A 23,107-nucleotide genomic window follows, 5' to 3' on the forward strand; every position below is an offset into this window, starting at 1 on the left:
GTGAGAATAACGTTTGTCTTAAGAAGAGTAGGCTGATTTCGTTCGTCGGACATCTCGGTGTACTGTGTTTCTCATATGCCTTCCCTCATCTGTCCCCTCCAGAAATCCGCAACGGTCATGCGAGTTGCTGTGCTTGTTGCTTACGTCTACATGCTTGGGTTTTTTTTTGTTTGTTTTTAAGTAGTGAGTTTAAAGGGTTAATGGGATCAAAAGTTGGCCAGCCGGTCCCTATCTTGCACTGCTTTGCCTACGCTAGCTTCACAGTGGACTTGTGCTGCAACAAATAGTTCGCAATACTGCCAGCGATACCTGCAGAACAGTTGCTGGGGGGCACACCAAAGCCTGTGGCGCGAAACCCACCCAGACCAAGAGTGCCCGCGGCTCTCTCCAGAGAAGGTTCTCTGCTTGGTTCTTGTGATAGCGTTCGATTATTGTGATGCTCCGTGTGCTGTGAATTTTTCTCTCATCAAAATCTACAGAATTCAGACTTCTGTTTAGAGTCTACTAGTTATATTACTTCAGAAAAGTAAGAAGTTGAACATAACTTAACAAAGCAGATGAACAGATTCCTTGGTCTTTTTTGAAATCAGTGCATCATTAACAGTAATCAGTTTTGCTTGAACCCCTGTGGAAAAGGTGCATCATGAGCAAACATTGACTGTTGTAAATTTTGATGTGATTTTTTTTAATTTCTTTTTATTAAAGCTCTTTGGCACTTTACAAATGTTCTATAGAGAACTAACAGTTTACAGTTATGAATTATATAGCATATATTCTTGTAGCCTGCTTATCAGACGTAATGCTTTCCACCTTTTCTGGGACCTTCAGTAAAACGGAGCCCGGATGCGTCTGTTTCTCTTGTGTCTATAATTTGCTTAAAAATAAATGGCAATGAATTCTTTTACAGGCACTTTAAATTATACTTAACTGCAACTGCTGAACACTTTTCAGAAAAATTTCAAGCATTAATTGTGGATGGTGAAGGCAAGGAGAAGGAGTATCGTGTTCAATGGCAAGACTTTTTCACTGGACATGTCGTTGGTTAGTATGGACTAGACTGTGTGTGTCTGTGCTGAGAGAGCGCAGCTTTGCCCAAGTCTCTTGGCCAAAGTAAATGGTATATTGCAGGCACTTTCATCAAATACAGTTAGGATGAATAAGTAAACTTAATTCTTGTGCCCCTTGGATTTTGTGTTGTGTTTTGATTCTTGAGCTGTTGCAGCAAGGTCCTAATTCAAAAATTAGGACTCTTGCATTTAGTTTGGCTGTACATCACGGTATAATTTACTCAAACAAGAGTTTGTGATCTTTTAAACTGAGGATGATGGCTTTAATTCCAGCTGAAGTGCAGGATTTAACAGGGTTTCTTGTCACAAGACACAAAACCAAGGTAGCGGTCGTGTCGTGTTGCCTAGATGGTTGTATTAAAATGCTTCAACGTGATTCTTGATAAGAGTATTTTGCTGGAAGAAAGGGTGTCTTGCTCCGTTTCTAGTCAAGCACTAATGCTTCCGCTAAGTTGTTTTGACTTTTATGTTGCCTGTGTGATGTGGTGAAAGTCTGCTCCGCTGGAATGCAGGCTGACGCCATGAAATTGCTGTCTGATAGCGGCAAGAGCCAAACTGCTTTTGTTGGCAAAGAGTTCTGTGTCCTGTTACTAATCCCCAGAGCCATCGCAGCACCTTCTGCAAAACTATCAATTAAATAAATCAAAACCTTGATTCCTCTGACAGTTGAGAATTTAAGGCGGAGGGATTGGTTGTTGGTTGGGTGGTTTTTTTGTTTGTTTTTTTTTTTTTTTTAAAGTTCTGGGTGTAGAGTTCTGCAGAGAATGAGGAAAGATTTTTGGCTTGAAGTTTAAATTGTTGGGAGGGATGTTTTTGTTCTTTACACAACGTTTCTGTAGGAATGTGTGCAAATAGATCTGAATTAATTTACTTTTTTCTCACTTACGTTGAAGGGGAGCATAACTCCAAGGTTGTGGCACATATTGGGGATGAAGACTTCACAGTAAGAATCAATACTGATGGAGAAGAATATAATATAGAGGTATGCTTTACTATTGAAAGCAATGTTCTTCTTTCTGTATGGGTGTTTTTCTTTCTAGCTAGTCAAATTGACACCTCTGTAGTTCAAAATAGACTTGGTGGTGGTGTTTGTTTTGGGGCAAGTAGGGAGGAAGGAGAGAAATATGAAACCGGTTGACTTTTGCAAGTGTTAAATTTTATTAGTGAGTGCCATTCGGTGACGTTTCCATATTTTAGATACAACTGGGAGAAAATACATCTCGGAGAGGAAAAGATTGTTAGAAACTGAAATGAGTAGCATTTATAATTAGTGGCAGTCGTGTCCCGTAGAATCACAAAGCGCGCAGTCTTCTGAGCAAGGGGGAGGTTTGTTGAGCTTTTAAAGATTTTTAGCTTTGCTATATCTTAGACTTTTCCATTCTTAGAGCTTTGTTTGGAAATGTTCTTTCTTTGCTGTCTTGTTTCTGTTTTTCACCATTTTCATTGCTTGTGTTATTTTAAACTATTGATTAAAAAATAAATATTCCACAAATATATAGTTAAAAACTACCCTAAATGAGTTGTTCAATGCAGTTATTCCCAGATGCAAACTGTATTAGAACGGGTGAGTAATAGAAACTATGGGTGAGTGTTATATGGATATTGTAATTGTCTCAAACCCAAGGAAATTCAGAATTATGGGTAAACTTGAGCAATCTAAACACGTTAAAGTACAAAAATATGCGATCAGAATACCAAAACCACTGTACTTGTTTTGCGTTGAGAGCATATAGTAGCTGCTTGATTATGACTAAGAGCATTAGTGGTCCAAGAGTAATTTAAGCACATCTTTGTCCCTTCCCCGCACCTCTATCTGTGCAGCTGAATAAAGCTGGGCAATGGAGTTGAGGCTCTGGCTTGTCCGTGCTGCCTCGCCGTTCACGTCCCCGGGCCAGCTTCAGCCCCTAGCTGGCCCTGTCTGAGATGATGCACGTGCCAGAGACAGTTCCCTAAAGGTGTTATGGCCAAAGGCTCTTGCCTGCCTTCTCTTTCGTGGTCCTCCTATGCCGTTCAGAAGGGTGGTGAACCTCCGTGCAGACCCCTGTGCCGTGCCCTAGCTCGTGCAACGTGCACCCTAGGTTTCTTGCCGTGGACGTGTGGCCACTGGGCTGGTGCAGCTCTTGTGTTTCAAGACTGTTTTGCTTTGAACTAAAACCACTACACGCTAAAAAATAAGTGTCTTGAGTTCAGAAAGGCATTGCCTAAAGCCTGGAGGAGACTGGAACCATGTGCTCTGTGGTGTGGACGTGGACAGTCTGTGCTGCTCTGCCTTGGTTGGAGGACGTTTCTTGGCTGTGTTGTATTTGGTAGGGTAAAGTTATAGCTGTTACGGCTGTTATTGTCATTTTTGACCAACATGTCACTATTATAAATATATTATCTGCCAGGGTGATCAAGACCTTCTAGCTTAATATTGCTAGGGAGGGAACAGAGAACCCTGAGATGCCTGCTCAGCTTGCACTTTTGGGGAGGAAGAAAATTCTGTTCCTTCTACGGTCTTAGGAGACGGCTGGTGCTGCTTTGTTGAGATAATCTTCGTTTTTTTTGACGCCTGTGTAGCGCGAAGGGTTGAATTCTAAGTGCTTTTTAGTGGAAGTAGTTTTGTTGGTAGATTTATTTCTATGGCTAAAATGATCAGTCCAATGTTTTTGTATGTATCTGTACGCACACATAGAGCTGTGGACAGTTGAATATATATATATATTATATATATATATTTGGTTTTTATTTGTATAAACTGAATCTTTGTGTTCACGTATTTCTAACTAGTTGCATTTCTGCCTTGCTTGTTGTGCTGTCAGCCGCTCTGGAGATTTGTAGATAACGTGCAAGACGGAAGGCTGCTGGTCTACAGATCTGAAGATATTAAAGATTTCTCACGATTGCAGTCCCCCAAAGTGTGTGGTTATTTAAAGCTGAACGAAGAAGAACTGTTGCCGAAAGGACTGGAAGATAGCAAGCAAAATGAAGGTGAGCGCCCGTACGCTGGGAGAGCAGAGCCTTGGAAAGGAATGCTGGAATTCTGTTTGTGTAGGCAAGTAAGGCCAGAACCTGGGCGGTAATCTCTGCTGCTTCTAGTTTAACTATTAACTCTTTAAAGTCATCAGTGGGGGGGGGGGGAAACAACAGTCCTCCCCCGCTACCCCCCGCCCCACCCCAAGCCCTGACAACTGCTGAAAGGAATAAACTGTTACTACTGGTGGCTTGTTCCCTCCTGGCTTGATGAAAGGATGTTTGGCTCTACTGGTCTATAGACGAAATAGAGAAAGCTATGTGGTCAGGCCTAAGCAGTGTTTATTGCGATAGACAACAGCAGTACAAGTTGGTTTTTCAGGTGAACATTAAAACAACTTTGTCCATCAATGCACTGTGCAGCAGGACGCCGTTTGGCTTCTGTTGTCGCTCAAAAAATCCGTCTTGAGTTGTGATAGATTGTGAAAACTGTGTTGGTAAATCTACTTATAACTCAATTTCACCACCATACGTTCCTTACAACAGGGGTAAGGTAGAGGGCTATTATGAAGACAAAACTTTAGGAAGAATTATTTTCCACACGCCCTGCAAAAAAAAAAAAAAGTTGTGTTCGTGTCTCAAACAGGATTAATATAGCCAATCCTGGGCAACTCTACTGATCCTTTTTTTTAAATTGTGTTTAAAACGTTCACATTAGCAAGTGTCCATCGGGAGAAAAGAGCCATTTCAGAGAGTTCAAAAAACACCTGCAAGATGTTGGTAGTAGCAGATCATCGCTTTTTCAAGTATATGGGCCGTGGGGAAGAGAGTACTACTATAAACTATTTGGTAAGTAAATCTACTCTGTTATAATTTGCTAGAGTAAATGGCGGAATAAAAAAAAGATACAGTAGTTGTAACACAGCTTCTAGAATCTCCTAATTCTTCGCATTGATGTAAATGATCCAAGCATGCTTAAAGTTGATAGGAGAGGCACAAGCAACTCGTGTGAGTTTTTTCAACTTCTGCCAGGATTCTCTGGCAAAACAATAAAATTAAAAACGAGTGTGGTTAGCAAATAGTTTGGTTGTAGGTGGGGTTGTCTTACCTGCCTTTGCTGAAAGGCTGTTGCTAGGTGTTTTTCTGCTCCACTAAAGTGGAGAGCATGGGTTTTGGAACTGGAGACAAAAACAAATAAAACCGTTTTTGGAGGTCTGCTGTTTCTCAAGAGTCTCTTTTTGAGCCTGAGTCTTTGAAATGCTAAGCGCTCTATCTTTCCTGACTTTCTGACCTTTCTGTCCCCAGAAATGTTTACGTTCGGGAGGTAGTAGAGCCTCAATTCATGTGTTTGCAGAGATGCTATTTGTCTCAGCATCTGATATATGATTCTTTCAGACTAACCTCCTGCCGTGTTTCCTGGGAGGACGTGTGCTGTAAACAACACACTGACTGGAAAACTACAGTATAAGCTATTACCGAGTGCTCCTGAATGTCACTTTCATTCTGAGCAATTTTGATGGTTCATATTTAGTAGAAGATGATTTGTAAGAAGATGAGAAGAGCTTGCAAAAGGAGATGTTGATTATAAGCACTGAACAGAGACTTTCTGGAACCTTATGCTTGAACATAATTAGGAAAATAACAGTTTATTGGCTGGGAGAGGGAACCAGGCCTCAGGAGTCACTTAAACTAGTGAAGCATAGTGCTGGAACCCAAAACAGTAAAAACAACCCCCTCGTCTGCCCATCCCTTCAAGGAAGCCTGGAAAACTAGTACATGAAAAAAATATTTCCCAAGATGTCTTGTTCTTAATATTCTCTCTCTTCCACTGCACAAATCAAAGTGATAAACGGCGAAGTTTGTACTCTTTTTCTTACGATGGAAAATTTTCAGGGATACTTGATACTACCCTTCTGAATCCAAGAACTGTTGTTTTTGGAACAGTGAATAATCTGCCATGTTTTATGAGATTCAGTTTTATTTTGAAATGACTGCTTCTTAGATAAGTGTATTGCAGCTTCCCTGAGTGTCTTGATCTTCACTACCTGAGAGCTCGAAACTAAATAAATTGTTTTTCTTTTCTACGTAGATTGAATTGATAGACAGAGTAGATGACATCTACCGAAATACTTCCTGGGACAATGGGGCCTTCAATGGGTACGGCATACAGATAGAGCAGGTATTCACTGAACTCTGCAAAGGCTTTCAAATTTAAAGCGCAAGAATATGTTTTAGATATTAGAGTTTCTGCTTCTTTTATCTCGTTTAGAGCTAAAATAATCAAACCTTGCATTATTAACTCCGGGCAGAAGTGCTCTCACCAGAGGTGTTAATAACGATTTGACGCAGCATGCCCGTTTTCAGCTCCTCACAGCTTTTGAGAGGGGAGTTTACAGGGAGTCTTTCCGTACTTGATCTCAATTCAAAGGTGCTTTCTTCCTGAATATGAAAAATTTTTCTTTCTGTCAAACATACTTTTACACAAATATTTAATGTTTCTCTCTATGGCTAGTGCTTATCTTACAAAGCCTGTGTGTGCTTCAGACAAAAGAAAAAGCATGAATCCCTGCCTGAGGAGCTTTAATCATTAACCTTAGACGTTGTTATGTGGTAGCAGTACAGCAGGCTGGTACAGGGTTGCAGATTGGCTCCTGAAAGTTAGTGCACAGAAAGCTGGGAAATGGCATTAAAATGATTAGGGGTCTGTCTGTTCTGTGGAACGTAGAGCATCATGGTACAAACTAGCTGCCCCTTTGCTAGGAAGGCCTCTAGAGAAGTAATTTAATGAACACCTCGCTCTGCTTTGGTGGGTGGGGTGGGGGAGGTCTAGGCCACTGGGAAGATGGCAGTCCTTTAAACATGTTTTCTGGTTAAATAGAAGCCTGAGTTTAGAGTTATTTATACTAAATGTAAATCCTGATTGTATTTGCTTTTTGGTAGAGTAGCACACATCTCAAAAGACTATTACAGTGAAAACTGATGATGTTACTCTATAATAAACAGCTGGTTTAGTTGCTTATGATGTGATCAATGTATCTTAATTAGTAGTAACTGAAAACTTACCATTGGGAGCTTGCGGAATCTGAGTTTTGCTTCTTGCAGATCCATTTGAGGCATTTAGGATTACATTTTGAAGTGAGGAAGCTTTTTTTGTAGCTATAAAATTGGTCAAAATTCCTCTATATTGTTGTTGCCTTTTTTTTTTTTTTTTTAAATGTAGATTATCATCCACAATGAACCAAATGCTGTAAAGCCTGGAGATAAGCATTACAACATGGCAAAAAGTCACCCAGATGATAAGAAGGATGCCTGGGATGTGAAAATGCTGCTAGAGGTAGGCTGTAACCCTTGACAAATTGCACCCTATACGGAGAGTTACTCGCTTTATGCAGCCGTTCTTTAGTAACAGATGAAACTCTTGTACTTCTTCCACATGCTGTACAGATGTTACACAAAGAAAAACTAGCTGATGTGCACTGCAGCCCGTGGTAAGGGGCTTCACTGTATGATTGCAGAGAGCAAACCAACTAGCATTATTAATGCGTGGCTTATGTCAGAAGGACAGGCCTGTACAAGTGTAAAGAGGAGAATTTTGTCTGGCCCTGAGACTAATTAGCTTGTGACCTTTGTCGCATTATTGCACTTGATTTGCCCCCCTCTTTCAAAAAGCGAAATGAATAAACAGTTATGTAAATAAACGCGTACAATGTACTTGGGTATCCATTTAATTTCCTGTAGCTCTGTAGGAGAGAAAAGCAGCTGCTCATTTACCACTTAATCAGATCTAGAAAATGCCTGCCTCGTTAGATAAACATTCTTATCAATATATTTTTGATACGTACCATAAAATGTTTTGCTAAGACTTTTTTTTTTTTTCTTTAAAGCAATTTAGCTTTGATATTGCTGAGAAAGCAGCTCACGTGTGCCTTGCTCATCTCTTTACATATCAAGATTTTGATATGGGAACGCTTGGATTGGCTTATGTCGGCTCTCCCAGGCCTAACAGCCATGGTGGCATTTGTCCAAAAGGCAAGACTTCTCTGTGTGTGTGTGTGTGTGTGTGTGTGTGTGTTTCCCCTCATCCCAACTGTGTGTTGAAAACTAGTCTTTGTATTTAATCCTCTTAGAATTTCCATGGGGGATGATGTGTCACTTGCACAGTGTCTAGTGGCTGAGGTCAGGATAGAAGGGATGGCCTTTTCCTTGGCTGAAGCAAGGAGGAGGTGGCAGGGAAGGATAAAAGTCATTAGGCTTTCCAAAGGGAACAAGCTGTGTGAAGGCCTGGCTAGACTGAGTGCTACTTTGCATAGGTATGTCTTGCAGCAGTTTGGAAGTTGCAGATGTTACTGTCTTGGATATTTCTTATATTCTCCTTTCCTGTAATATGTGAGCCGTTTATTCCCTCCTGCAAAAACTGGGAAAAGGCAGGGTCTCACTGGTGAGTCTGTGAGCATGGTAAAGCTGTTATTTTCTCAAGCGTGAATTCCCACCCTCCCCACCTCCCCCTAAAAAAACACCCTAAGAAGAATATTTTACAATTTGACTTGTTTCTCTTTCATTTCTATAGCTTATTACAGTCAAATTGCCAAGAAAGACATCTATCTGAACAGTGGCTTAACCAGCACCAAGAACTATGGGAAAACTATCCTCACAAAGGTAGGAGATCACCATCTTCTGCACAGGGTGAACGGGGGTATATGGTAGGTTTGGTTTATGTACTTGCTTGTTGGTCCTGTGTTTTCTCGGGACGTTAGAAGTTTCCAATATCTGTCTGAAATGAGCTGCTGGCTCTGAGATTGGGTCAGATCCCTGGGGACAAGGATGCAGGTCACAAAACCCTCCTCAGTTCCAGTCAGTCCTGACTCCCCCTGGCAGCAGGGACAAAAATGAAGACTGAATGCAGTGGGGATCAGTAATGAGGAAATGTACCCAGTGTCTGATAGGGGCAGTTATCATCCAAATGTAAACAGGATTTTGAAATCCAAAGATGAATTCAAACGTATTTTGCTTTGGGGCAGGGAAAAGAAAAACCTCAGAGAAAGCCGTACAATACAGCAAGTAGACTTGCAGTAAGAATAAAGTTAGTCTGGTGACTGAAATAAGAAAGACTTATGTGTTTTTACGGTTATGTACATGTGCAACATAGAGAGGGAAGATTGCTTATGCCAGCTCTGTTTCCTATCTGCAAGGCAATGTTGGTCTTTTAATGAAGTTCCTCTATTTTTTCCCCGAATAAATAGAAAAGAAAACAATCAAAGGGACAGAGCTTGTTAGTGCTATTACTAACCCTAACGTAAGTTGATGCTCTCTAGAATTTTTTTGTCGTGGTTGATGAGATAGCAAATACCTAAAGGCCTGAGTGTGAGTTTTGTCCCGCTTGTAAAGATACCAGAGCAGAGCCTTCATTTGCAGCTACCAAATCTTTGCAGTTGGACCTATTTTTCTTTTGCTGATTTCTCAGCTGTGCTTTGCTGCAGTCTGATTTTAAAGGGAATTCATAATTGATGTGTGGGCTAAAACTTGGCACAGAAGCTGTCAAGAAGCTAGAAAAAGACACTGAACCTTTGTGTTAGAGAGATGTTGACAAAGCGCTCTAGCTGTTGCCATGCCATTTGCGTTTGCTGTTCAACCTCCAAGCTGGAGTTCAGTCTTGGATTAGAAAGGAAATTGAGTTTGACTTCTTCCTAGGGGCGGTCACAAAAGCCCCAGAGAGCTTGGCATGGCCGTTTGCACAGCTCCGCCACGCAGTGGGTCAGTGTGAGCATTGTGGATTGCTTTCACAGGGAACGTTTCACAGCATCTGCTTGGGTTTCCAAAAAAAAAAAAAAAAAACCTGCTTAAAATCCTTCCACAAAATGAACTCCACAAAGCACAGGAGCGCTCTGGGCAGCTCTCCTGTCCCTGACTCGTGTATTATGTGCTCAGCACTGACCGCTGATTATTGCGGTGCTTAGTCCTCCCCGGGGCCCGCCCAGCAGCAGGAGCAACGGTTGGCTTGTCCAGCTTGCTTCCCTCTCTCAGGAGCCGCTCGGTCTCCTTGTGGTTAACTTTTATTTCTGTGCGAGATTTGTTTGTGGTTGTTACTTTGCGAGCCCGACACCATCTGCTGGTCAAGGGCATGCAGAGAGGTGCACAGCGCAAGGAGGCAGAGCTGGTTTTGGATCCTCAGCAGAGGGAGTTCTGTCTTGCGACATGGTTTTGCAAATCCGTCCCTGTTGGGCTGTTTGTAGATGGTTTTCCTAGCGCTCATGCAATAGGAGAGCTTATTCAGAGCTCTAAATGTCATCATCTGTTTAGGGGAAGTAATTCTAGAGGCAAGATAAGTTAAACAAAAGATTGACTAATCATGGTAGACGATGTTCAGATGTTCATTTGGATTGTTTTTGTTTGAACTTTTTAATGCCCTCCGACTATTTAAATTTGACACTTTCAGTACCTGCACTTCATTCAAAACAAAATTGAATCAGTATTCTAGGACAGTGTTTTGCCTCTACTACTATTCAAACCTAGTCCTGGAATTCACCTTTGGAAATGCACTGTAGTTTTGCTCGTCTTTAGTTCCCCACTTTCAGTGGGTAAAATTGCTTTTCCAACCAAGTATATCTTGGAAATGCAAGTGACCTGGAAGTATTCAGGATCTTCTCTCCTGTCCTGCTCAGACTAACTTTTTTTTTAAGCAGTGTTTTTTTTTTTTTTTTTCTTGTCTAAAATAGGAGGCAGACTTGGTTACAACTCATGAACTGGGACATAACTTTGGAGCAGAGCATGATCCTGACAGTCTGCCAGAATGTGCCCCCACTGAAGACCAGGGAGGGAAATACGTTATGTATCCAATCGCTGTCAGTGGAGATCATGAAAACAACAAGGTATCATTGCAGGGTTTGCTTTGAGGTATAAGTCTCTGCTACAGTCAGTGACCCTCTGCACTGAAAGTCTATTTAGTTAATGGTTCCTGTAGCTTAAAAAACAGTGAGAATTTAAAGGACTGCCCTTAAGAAGAAACAAGCTTGCGTGCAGTTGTGTTCTCTGCAAGGTAAGCTCCTCTCTGGTTTCTGAGCTCTGCTTATAGCATGCCCAGGCTTTTATGTTAGCTGTGGCTGTGTGCTGTTATAGGTAAATCAACAGCAAGAGTCAAATGTGAGACCTTCAGCACCAAGCACAGGCTTCTAAATATCATTTGAGTGGTCTATGGCTCTTCTGTCAGAGGCCTGTCCGACACAAGCATGGTGCTTACCCGTCTCAGACTTGCACATGGCAATGCGGAGCTGGCGTTGTGCCTGTTTTGCAGATGAGAAACCAGGATTTTCAAGGCAATGATTAGTCCAACTGATTAGTCTAGTCTAACTTGCTGAGGTTTACACCTAATCCTGTTGCCAAGAGGCAGCACAGTCTCTGCCCATTGCTGCAACTTCGCATTTCCTCCTGGGCGATTGTTGCGAGTGCTCCCGAAGCAGTGGCAGAACTGGATATGGCTCTGCAACCCAGAGCCAGACGGTGCGTGGGTGTGTGCGCACTGGAATGCAGCAACATCCTTCATAGACCCAAACATTACTTTCCTGTCTTTAAATTCTCTCAAGTTATCAAGGTGGCAATACGGAAAGAATAATTGTTTCCTAAGACACCAGAATTTGGAGGACTGAGGAGGCTGACTCTGTCTGCCTTAGATGCAACTTGTTAACCGAAAGGTGCGTTCCTCCTCAGTGCTACTCTTTCCCCTCACGACTCTCTAGATGTTCTCAAGCTGCAGCAAAAAATCCATCCATAGGACCATAGAGATCAAGGCTCAGGAGTGCTTCAAAGAGCGCAACAACAAAGTGTGTGGGAACTCCAGGGTGGATGAAGGGGAAGAATGCGATCCCGGCCTCTTGTACCAACAAGCTGATCCCTGCTGCTCTGCAGACTGCAAACTGAAAGATGGTGCCAAGTGCAGGTAAGGGGAAAGAAGCTGCAACTGCTCATGGGGAGTGAAGAGAATGGCTATGGGGCTAGGTTGAAAGCTCAGAAAGCCAACTGCAGTATCACAGACCTGTTTCCTGACTGAGGCCAAACAGATGAAGGCAGTGGAGGATTCCAGGAAAGGGTGCTGTGTGCATGTGCTGCTCTTATACATTAGTTTCTGGAGCATTCTGTTACTTTTCTGAGCAATGTCAGTAGCTGCATGTTTGGAAATTATTTCCTCTTGTTAAGATCAAACTCAAGCAGTCAGAAAAGCTAATATTAAAATTTTCTATGCGAACTACGTCTTTTTGTGTGTGCATTGCAAGACAGTTTTAAACTGGGATTGATTATTATTACTCTCACAAGACTGCTGCAACGTTTACTTGAGCAGGCAAAACAGTGAATGCACCGACTTAGCCCTCTTCCTATTCTTGTTCTATCTCTGTGGTGTCATGGCACTGTTGCAGTGCCATGTCCAATCTGGTTTTCAGAGTTCAGCTCTGCACTATGTTACAGTGGAGAAAGCTTGTGGTTTAGCAAGAAGTTCCCTCAACTGTAATGAACGTGTTTGTATTAAGGGCCTTCTTGTATTAGCCTGTAGGAAGAGCGAAGAGTAAGGAGTAGTAAAGCTTCCAGGGAAGAAAAATGTTGGAGGAAGGAAACAGTGAAGCATCTTATCCAAAGTTGCACAGCAGGTCGGCGAGGGAGACAGGAAGAAGATCCGAGTGCCTTAAATAAATATGAGGGTCCTTATGTTGTCTCTCAATACGTTGTGTTTTCTGTGTGCTTACCTCCGTTGGTAAACGAAGAAGAGCGAATGAGTGTGTAGGAAGTTGGTGGTGGGAGGATGCAAAAGGTGGAAAGGTTTTGAGTGAGTAAATTGGTCTCCAAGAAATAGCTTTATTTCTAAATAACCTCTTTCCCTGACTTTGTCATGCTCATACTCTTTTTAAAACAACCTATATTTCTTCCTTTCATTTTGATCTTTCCACAGTGATCGGAACAGCCCCTGCTGCAAAGGCTGCCAATTTGAAAGTGCACAGAAAAAATGCCAAGAAGCCATAAATGCCACTTGTAAAGGAGAGTCTTTTTGCACTGGTAGGACATTGTTCGGTCCCCTTCACATCAGCTAGCCAAATGCTTCAGGCTCAGTGTCTTGTTCGATCAGCTTTCAAACTAGTGCCCTTTATTCATCCGGTACATCTAATTTTAGAGACCAGTTAAGCATCACTAAATTGCCCTATAATGAGTTTCATTGTGGTTCAGGAGCCATTTGGTGATTTACAGCTCAGGAGAACATGAAAATTTTTTTTTCTTAAAAAAAAAAAAAAAAAAAGAAAAAAGAAAAAGAGAGGGAACAGGACATTAGGAGGGACAGGAATAAACTGAATCTTGCTGTAGAAAGGGTGGAATTACTGTGACTCTGCTTCACTTTCCCAGTTGTTTGCGTCCTCCTCGTAATCTTTACTGGAGGCGAGGAGTCAAGTCAGAGCTGCTTCTCCTTTAGTGGTGGTTGTCCAGCATCTGTGACCTACTGCCTGGTCACTGCAGTACCACAATGCCTGGGTTGTCGAAAGCCTCCGAAGTTTCTGCTGCCCCTCAGAGGACTTGGCAGGCAGCCTGCAAAGGAAAGCTAGAAACAAGCTATTGCAGTTCACCCCTGGGTTGAGTCTGGATTTCCGTTTTCCTGTCCTGCCCGCTTTAGGTGTTCTGCCCTTTGCTCTAACAGTCTTTCTACCCTCTTGACCTCCATCTCTAGGGAACAGCAGTGAGTGCCCTCCTCCAGGGAATGCTCCGGATGACACGGTTTGTGTGGACATGGGGAAGTGCAAGGATGGGGAGTGTGTCCCTTTCTGTGAGAGGGAGAGGAACCTACGGTCGTGCGCGTGTAATGGTGAGTGAAACGGGACTGACCGTGAACGCCTTCCCTCAGCCCTGCTCTGCAGGCAGCACTGAGGGCATTCTGGGGTCACCTGTTGAAGAGGGCTGAGTCTCTGGACCCCACTGAGTTTTTGAAAAAGCCCAAACTGTTGATCCTTTGGCGCCTGCTATAGTATTTGCTGTTTGGAAAAGGGCTGTAAATGCCCTCTGATGTCTGAGTTGAAGACAGTAAAACAAGACTGATGGTCTGGCATATGCTATTCAGAAGAGGTAGAAGGAGGGAGAGCGCCACCTTCTTCAGCTGCAGGCAGGTAGGAGGGAAGTCTGCCTGTTCTCTGGTGGCCTGGAGATCCCGAACAACCTCTGGGCAGGCTTTTAGCAAGATGCTCTCTAGCAAGTAGTTTAAGTGCCATGAGCACATAGAACCACTGAAGCCAGTTCCCTGCTCCTGCAAACCTGCCTGGCTTATAATTTTATCAATAGGCTCTACCGCTCTCCCTCTGCCTTAGCTCTTAAATATGGTAAGGTAGCTAGGAGCAGAAAGAAAGCCTCGCAGGAAGAGCTCAAGGAGCTGCTGTAAGCTCCATTTGAGACAGACCCTCCTAGCCCAAGGATGAGGATACCTGGAGTTTAATCACTTTTGCTGAAGGAAGGCGTTTCTTGCCAGATGTTTCTAGATGATTAGAGACTCCTTCCTCCCGTATTCAGTTTGGTTCAAGCCAGGGTCAAAGATTGCAGCATCGTTCCAGCTCTGCCTGTTTTTGCCTTTTGAGGCTGTTGCTGCTTGGTTTCACAGGTGCCCCACAATACCAAGAAGTATTAACTTTGCTTCTTGGGTGCTTTTGGAACCTCTTCACTTGCCTGTTCACCCTGCAGCATTGGGGTATCGGCTTGGAGAGAGGAGCTGTTCCCACTGTGTCCCTAAATCTATTGCATGGGGCAGGTGGCTGAGTTTCAGGCTTGGTCAGCTGAGTGCCCAAAACTGGGTGACTTGCACGCTTCTGCCTTCCCTCTGGGAAGGCTGTCTGGGAGCACAGTCAGCCAGGGGACGCTTGGGGCATACTGCATGGTTATGGGATGCAGGTGACTCAGTGCTGCAAAGGAATCAGTGTGTTGCTTTATTTCAGAAACTGATAATTCCTGCAAGGTGTGCTGCCGGGACGAGCAGGATAGGTGTATCCCGTACGTCGATGCTAACAACCAGTTCCTGTTCCTGCGCAAGGGGAAGCCCTGTACTGTGGGCTTCTGTGATACAAATGTAAGTTTTCCCAGACGCCAGTGCACTGCAAGCTCTGCTTCCATGGCTGGGTGTTTTGGAGTCCACTGTGACTGAGGCTGTGCTGATACAGAGAGGCCAAAGCTTGATGTGCGGCTGAGCACTGTGATACTGGTGCAGTGAGGCGGGAGGGGAAGAGGCTAGTGGAGACAACCTGCCTTCCTGGGGTGCGTGGTACTGTGGGGTGTGCTGATAGCCCCCCTCATCTCCTGAGTAATGTGAAGAAACTGTCCTGGAGGAGAAGTGGGATTGGTGAAAAGATCAGGTTTTGGATAAAGAGCAAGTCAAACACTTCATTTTTGCCCGATCCAGGGCAACTATTAAAGGGTGTCTGAGTCTGTAGATGGAAGTTAGTTCTGCAGAGAACTGTGCAAGGTGAAACGTTACCTTCTGCCATTGCTTATTACCCGCCTTTTGCTCAGCCAGTCGGCAGCTTGTGTGGCAGAAGTGAATGAGCGCTGCCACCACCTCAGCTAGGTTAGCAGTGCTTGCTGTTCCAGCTGTTCCCGTTAGCCTGATTAACTTTGACTTAAATGAATCGGGTCAAGGAGCAGTCGTGTGAACATCTAGCTGGCAGTATCTGAAGGGGGCAGTAGGCCTGTGGCAGAGAGGTTGTGATGAATTGCTGGTGCTCAGTGAGCACTTCCAGCAAGTGGCTGCACAAACGGTCATGGAGCCTGCAGACCCTGATGGTCTAAGTTAAACTGAGTGCTGGCAGAAGTGAATTTGGGAGGGTGTACCCCAGCCTTTCTGCTGGCAGAACTGAGAGACCAGTAACCTCCCGCATTAAACCAGCGCAGACAGATCTGGAAGTCTGTCTGTGACCCTGGGTTCCTAGGATATTCAGCCTCCCTGATGGTTAATGGGAACGAAGGTTTCCACTGCCTAAGCCTTTCTGGAAAGTTCAGTTCTATGTCCCTTAACATGGGAGGAAGAGGGAAAATGTTTGCAAGTTTCAGATATTAAAACTACATCTGTTTTCAGACAGCAATTTGTCAAAAATAAATAAACAAACACAAGGACTGCCAATCCTGGGAGTGAGCGTGTGATCTGTATTCAGAACGTGTGAAGTGCTTCTTTGTTCTGTGCAGTTCTTTATTTCTTTGCAATCTTTGCATCCTTTTCTTTCCCCAAGAGAAAGAGAGTTAAACCTTAGATAGTATGAGATTGTTTTGTAAATATATGTTTACTTTTGCAGGGCAAATGCGAGAAGCAAGTACAGGATGTGATTGAACGATTCTGGGATTTCATAGACCAACTTAGCATCAATACTTTTGGTAAGATATATAGCCTTTGATTTTTAGCCCATGGCAAGTACTTCTAAAGGCATGGGGGGAGGTAGCTGACTTTTTACTCATCTGTAGACAAGGGGAGTTAGTAGCTGTGTTTCTGACACTTCTGCATTAGGTTTGACAAGTACTGATGTTGCCTTTTAAATGGTACCTATTCAGAAAACTTTCTGTCTGACTGCCAAAAAGTAGGCCGCTTGGAGGAAAGGCAGTAACAGTCTCCAGAGACATCAGCTAGCTTCAGCATGCTGTAGTTGAAGTAGACCTTTCAGTGGGGTTTAAATGCCAACAGATCGGGAAATGAAAACTTCATTTCTTTCTTGTTTAACAAAATCACGGAGGTAATCCAGCTCAGGCTGTGGGGCTCTATGAGTCACTGGCCGGGGACTGTACACCTGCTTCTTTGGTCTTGATCCCCACAGTGAAATCCAGGCATGTAGCTGCCTCTCGGTGTAACTACGTTTCACTGTAAGGGTACAAAAAAGCATCAATTAGTGTGTGCTTTTGTAACGATAGGGTAACAATAAGTTTATAGTGATGTTATGTATATGCAGGCTAATTGTGTGGGTTTGGGGCTTTCTGACTAAGGTTCTAAGGTCAAAAAATTATTTCCGAGGTAATTATTAAAGCTTTTCAGTCTGCTCCAGTAGAGATGCTTTTTATCCCTTGATGTTTGAAAGTAGGCATAGTGTTTGTGGAGGCATGTAGTTAACAGATCCCGATTTTACAGGCATGTGACAACAGATACGCAGCGTGTCTTCTGTAAGTGGGAGAGGTAGCCTGGCTAACTAAATATAGCCTGTTACTAATCCACTAATATTAAATGTTATGGCCTGTTGGCATTCCTCATCAGAGGAGAACAGAGGTAAAAACCCGTTACTGTTAGCATATCTGGTACAATTTTGTAAACAGATCTATCCTGTCAGCCTCGTCTTGCAGCCTGGGCCTATCTGAGAAGTTCTGTGAGGGGGCTTGTGGGGGCAAGGGCAGCCGAATGGGGGTTTGTGTGCCGCATTTGGTGGACAACTGACTGATTTGGACTGGTTTCACAGGGAAGTTCCTAGCGGACAATATAGTGGGCTCTGTGCTCGTCTTCTCCTTACTTTTTTGGATTCCTCTCAGCATCCTTGTGCACTGCGTGGTGAGTAAGCTCTGCTGAGATGATTGCTCTGTTGGATTGAGCTGTAAGAGAACCCTCCATATAGGAAATGGCAGATGTCTGTGGGAGAAGGTGATGGGGAGCTTTTAGCAAATCCCAGGGAGAGAAGCCAGCGTATGTAACACTGTCTGCTTGCAGGCTTACGGCTCCTTCGAGAGGCAGAACTCCTGCTTTACTCTGCAGGGTTCTGGTGAGCCCAGCGCTCCCATGACTGTTCCCTCGAGCTACGTCTCTTCTTTCATAGACAGATTTTCTTCCTCTGCCTCCAGAATTTTGCCCAAGGAGATTTTTGGTAGCTTCCATTAGACTCCCAAGTTTTTAAAAGCTCTGCTAGGAAACAAGGCACTTAAAATTTTTGTGGGGAGACCTCAGGCAGGAAGTGGCCTTGGTTGGGCTTGAGTGGACGCGTAAGGGGAAAGTTCACCGCAGTGAGGAGGGCATAGCGTGGCACAACACTGCTGAGCGTGGAGCAGCGTGGAGTTGGAGCAAAGAGGATTGCTGTGCGCAGGAGCGCTCCTGGGATGGATGGGAAGGCATGGAAGACCTGGGGTGTAGGTAAAGGGAGAAGACCACCGCTCCCTGCTGTGTCCCTGTTGGTGAACTGGGACAGGGACCCTGCTTGCAATTGGGGAACTGATGCTGTTGTTTGAGGTGGGGAGGGGGTGTCTTTTGCTTTACATTTATTTGTTTGTTTTTTTCAATAGGACAAGAAATTGGACAAGCAGTACGAGGAGAACACAAAGTCTCTCTTTTGTCCCAGTGTAAGTTGCTATCTGATTAGAGACTGGCAGAAAGCTATCCAATGAATATTAAACTGAACCCAAGGTGTTTGCAGAGTATTCATCAACGGAATGATAGACAAACCTGGAGCCCTGTGCCTAGAGCTGTGGACAGATTAATCAATTTGAGAAAAATGGTGTCGTCTTGAACAAGCTGCTGTTTGATGTATCAAGCAGTGCAGCTTGGTGGGTCTAGTTTTAACTTGCTGTAAGAGCAGAATGGTCATTTGCCGGAGTCGACCTCCACGAGCCAGATATGCTGAGGCCTTTTAGTTGCTTCCAGGAAAGCTGGCCCCAGAGTGAGAGGACCTGTCAGTTGTCACACACTGACGTTTCTCTCTCTGTGTAGATGTTGGTTTGGGAGAGGGGCTGAGGAGAAGATTGCTTAGATAAGTAACTGCACTCCAGCCCAAGGCACCCTCTGATGTAGATTTTTGGGTATCCTGTCCAGTGCTTTGACAGCCCAATTTTTATTGTGAAAATGAAGTATTCATATGAGTATTGCCCGTCTGTGACAGAAGGGAAAAAGAGGCCTTGCAGAACCCTTGTACAGCAACTGGGGGAAGCATGTTGGAGTCAAAGACTTCTGAGACAGATCATCTCTGTAGTCTACTGTGAGCTAACTGAAGGGGATCTTGGCGTGAGCCCTCCCCTAGTTGGTCTCAGATGCCATAAGAATCACGTTAAATCTTTATTACATCTTTTTTTTTTTTTTTTTCTTCTCAAGAAACATCCCAGAAGCAGGTCCAGCAGTAGAGCACAGGTGTAGTGGGCTTCTTGCACCACCACCAGTTTAACAGCCTGTATCTTTTGGATCTTCTGCCAACTGAGCAGTGGGAAAATGCAGCACCAGTAGTAGCACATGAACCCTAGTTCTGCTTTTTGTGTCATCCCCTTGTCTCTTCCCCTTCCCTGGCCCATTATTAGCACATGCTAAGGTTTATGGGGATTTTTCACACCCGGAAGTCTTTGGGTATTTTTCAAAACATGCTCTCACATTGAAGCAGAAAACAATAGGATTTAACCTAATCTGGGTTGCAGAATTTGAGGGTGATCACAATGGTCCCTTCGGATCTTTGACCCCTGTGTTCAGCACAGCTTCTTGAACATGCTGAAACAGGGAACTCCTCACGTTGCAGATGTGGAATAAGCCATTTCTTTGATCGCTTTCCTGCGGTGAGCTCTCAGTGTTGCCTGAGTTGACCCCACGTTTCGAATCCCACATTTCACCAAAGCACTGTTAAGCATCTGGAGGCCCCTGGGGAGGCGCTGCTGAGTTGTCAGCTCTGTACCAGAGAAGCTGTCACCCACGCTGCTTTGTGTGGAGTAGGAACCAGCAGAGATAAAGGGCTTTTCTGCCTTTAATGCTTGATGTAGTCAGATTTCTAAAAAGAAAACAGTGCAAGAAAACTACTTCTGTTGGATGTTCCCTTGCTCTTATGTAAGTATAAATCTACTGTAAAACCAGATTGTGTTGCATTTCTGTTTAGCCTGTCAGTTCCTTCTGAGGCTAAAACCCCCAAGCTTCATGTGAATTGCTGTTCCTGCTGGCTTCTTCCTCCCAAGCATTCAGGGCACTGAGATGAATGCATGGCTCATGCAGGATCAGACGAGTGCTTGCAATCACATTTGAGCAACTTTAGAAAAATATTGTCCCTCCCGCCTGCCCTCAGAGGGCACATGTGGCTGGGCCCATGCTCCTACTCCAGGGTGAAACAGGGTGAGATCAAACCCTGTTTACCACCTGCTGCAGAGGGTTCAGCCTGGCTAACGCTTTAGCCCAGCGCACGCACAGGGCAGTTACCACATCTCTGCTGGGAATGGAGAGGAGGAAGCAGTAGCCTTTTAAAACTGCTCTAACAAAAGCACAGGTGCTCCTATGAAGGTGCCCTTGGCCTGTTCCCCTTGAAAACAGTGCAAAACTGAAAGCTTGAGTGAGAACCTGGTTGCTTCTTCCTACCTGACTTGGCTGTTTGTGTCTTGCAGAACGTGGAGATGCTCAGCAGCCTGGACTCGGCGTCCGTGCGAATTGTCAAGCCCTTCCCCACGGCACAGTCGACAAGCCGACACCAGCCGCTGCAGCCTGTTGTGGCAATGCCAGTAGTAGCTGCGGCACCGAAACAGGACCACCAAAGAATGGACACTATTCAGGAAGACCCCAGCACTGACTCTCATATTGATGAAGACGGGTTTGAGAAGGACCCTTTCCCAAATAGCAGCTCGGCTGCCAAATCTTTTGAGGACCTGACGGACCATCCTGTCACTAGGAGTGAGAAAGCTTCGTCTTTCAAACTCCAGCGCCAGAACCGAGTGGACAGCAAAGAAACAGAATGCTAGTGTCTTGCTGCCTTCTAAATGTATGACTTGTGTGTGCAAAATAAGTTCATTTGGATCTAAAACCATTTCATTCATATAAATACATGTATATATATTTTTGTGAGGGAGTGGGCGAAATAAGGAAGTGACCTACTGCAGATGCTGGTCATGTGTATGACCTTCCTTAAATTACATTTATTAGAGCATTATATCTTCTAAAAACAAAAATCCAAACTAGAACTAGCTTGTTTTTGAAGCTTTTGGATTTGTTTTTCTATTTTCTTGACCTTTAACATTTCCTTCAACCTGTGGTGCAAAACAGAATATCCTTCTGGATATTGGATTGTGTATATCAGCCTTTTTTTATAATGTAATGTTTTGTAGTCTGACAGCACTGATGGACAAAATCACGGTCTTTTTTAAACAAAATGAAACACTGCAGTATGTTCCACTTAAAGTAGGTCATTTAGCAGTGTAAGTAAAAATCTAAACTTCGCAAGTATGTTGAGAACAAAATGAGATTAACGAAACAGGTTAAAAAAGAAAATTAACAGTGTATAATGAAGATGCATAATCAGAATCAAGGAGTTCAACATACACAACTTCTAAAATCAAAAGTTGCACAGAAGCTGTAAAACCTAATACATGGAAATGCTCCTCTAGCTTGAAACCTTTTTATGTCTGGCTGTGAAGTTGTCTTGCTTTTGTGTTTTCATTGCAGAGAAATGCTGCAGTTGGGAGTTTTCTCATTCTGCAGTAAGAGGTTCGTGTGCTGCAGGGGTCTGAAAGGAGAAAGAGAAGCGTACGTTGAGAAAACAGTTTTTGTAGATGAGGACCGTTGTAACTAACTGTTTACAGTGGTGGTTTGAGTGCAGCAATGTCTCTTTGAATGTTATTTTTAAGTAGGTAATACTATTGTTGAGATGTTCAAAGAGGAGAGCAGGGTCTGTTTGACCTATGGAAGCTCCTACTGCCTTTACAAAATTGAAAAAATACTGCACTCCATTGCAGTGGAGCTAGTTATTTAAAAACAATGGTAAATTTAATTTAAAAACAAATAAAGCTGTGCTAAACTTAGAGGGCAAGTACTAAGGAGGAGGCTTCTTGAATTCAAGTTTCCACACAGTTAATACAATATAATGTTAAAAGTTTGTAGCTTTAACAACGTCCTCTAGTTCGATACATGTGCACGTAAACTTAGAGCTCTGTAAAGTGTAATCTGCTGGCTGGGAACGGTACATGAAAGATATTTTAGCCTAGTAGCAGATGGACTGACACAGTAGTCGCAGAGCAACTGTTTTGATGGTAAAGAAAGACCTTCATTCTGCATCTGTTTTCTCACATAATTATGTATTAACAAAACTGACATAAAACTTAGAAAACCATAGAACCATTTTAACTTTTAGTAACAAATCTGTGCTCAGCCACCAAGGAACCTTATCTAGGGAAAGCCTTTGTATTTTTTAAATGTGAGAGAAAGTAACCAAACCTGTGATGAAAGAAGTGTGTGGAAACCCCCCCCCCCCCCCATCTCCCCACCTGAGGATATTGTTACACTAATACTTGAACGTGTGCCTTATGGTATTCCTATCTGACTAGCTATTGTATTTTATATACTGGTTTTGGTTTGTTTGGGTTTTGTTTTGTTTGTTTGTTTTTGAATCAGTGAAACGTAAATGTGTGAGAGGAGTTAACTTAATTCCCAATACAATAAAAGCTTTTTATAAAAAAAAAAAAAAAAAGTGACTTTCAATTAAACAAGAGCTGTTTCTGTGCAGTTCTGTTAGAGGAGATCTCAATTCTTCTTCTAGTCTTTGTATCTGTAATGCAGCTGCTTTGTAACTTGTGGCTTTAAAGTATCTCGTGTTTTTGAGGCACGTGTCAAAGGGATGGATCAGTGTTCAAGGTGATCCTGTGTTTGTGCTGCTGCAGGAGTGCGTTTTTGAAGGGCGCGTGCCTGTCGCCCCCCTCATCCCACGTTGGTTTGTAGCCTGGTGACGTCTTGGAGCACAGACACTGGCTTCCTTGGGGACGAGGTGAGCCTGGGAGGTAGGTCCAGCAGTGCCTCGGGCTGCAGGGACACACTAGGGCCAGTGTGAAGTAGCTGCCCCCGCCTTCTGAAATCCAGTTCCTGTGGCAGCCAGCTCTGAGCAGCCGCTGGTTTGTTGCTCTACAGAGCCGCACCTATAGGGCTGCCTGGTGTGCTAATGGAGAACAGTGGTCTCACTGCGCATGTCATATGGACAGTGTTTATGACTTTGATGCTGAAGGGAATTTCCCATCTAAGGTATTAATTAGTGCTTGCTCAAATGCCTTTTTATGTAGCAAATCTATAACGACCTTAATAGTGATAACGTGTACTTGCCTCCCAGATTAAAATCGGCCATTGGCACTTATTTGGGAGCCTGAAAATACAGGTTTGGAGCAGGCTTTAAGAGATCATGTAATCC

General features: G+C 43.6%; 1 protein-coding gene across 3 annotated transcripts in view; it reads left to right on the forward strand.

Annotated features, from left to right (window-relative positions):
- Positions 1 to 22,382, forward strand: part of ADAM17 (ADAM metallopeptidase domain 17) — a 36,605-nt gene extending 14,223 nt beyond the window's left edge. For 2 of the 3 annotated variants that reach the window (XM_068937207.1, XM_068937208.1), the window contains exons 4-20: positions 908 to 1,041; positions 1,961 to 2,049; positions 3,869 to 4,037; positions 4,738 to 4,868; positions 6,109 to 6,198; positions 7,240 to 7,353; positions 7,904 to 8,048; positions 8,587 to 8,675; positions 10,733 to 10,885; positions 11,750 to 11,949; positions 12,952 to 13,055; positions 13,717 to 13,851; positions 14,966 to 15,096; positions 16,313 to 16,391; positions 17,456 to 17,544; positions 18,267 to 18,323; positions 20,328 to 20,907. In XM_068937207.1, coding sequence (XP_068793308.1) covers positions 908 to 1,041; positions 1,961 to 2,049; positions 3,869 to 4,037; positions 4,738 to 4,868; positions 6,109 to 6,198; positions 7,240 to 7,353; positions 7,904 to 8,048; positions 8,587 to 8,675; positions 10,733 to 10,885; positions 11,750 to 11,949; positions 12,952 to 13,055; positions 13,717 to 13,851; positions 14,966 to 15,096; positions 16,313 to 16,391; positions 17,456 to 17,544; positions 18,267 to 18,323; positions 20,328 to 20,678 — 2,260 coding nt within the window. In that variant the 3' untranslated portion in view covers positions 20,679 to 20,907. Of the gene's footprint in view, positions 1 to 907; positions 1,042 to 1,960; positions 2,050 to 3,868; positions 4,038 to 4,737; positions 4,869 to 6,108; positions 6,199 to 7,239; positions 7,354 to 7,903; positions 8,049 to 8,586; positions 8,676 to 10,732; positions 10,886 to 11,749; positions 11,950 to 12,951; positions 13,056 to 13,716; positions 13,852 to 14,965; positions 15,097 to 16,312; positions 16,392 to 17,455; positions 17,545 to 18,266; positions 18,324 to 20,327 lie in introns of all 3 variants that reach the window. The other variant, XM_068937205.1, reaches the window with a different exon arrangement.
- The last annotated feature ends 725 nt before the right edge of the window (positions 22,383 to 23,107 follow it).

Source organism: Struthio camelus, chromosome 3 (assembly GCF_040807025.1).
Source record: "Struthio camelus isolate bStrCam1 chromosome 3, bStrCam1.hap1, whole genome shotgun sequence".
Taxonomy (NCBI): Eukaryota; Metazoa; Chordata; class Aves; order Struthioniformes; family Struthionidae; genus Struthio; species Struthio camelus.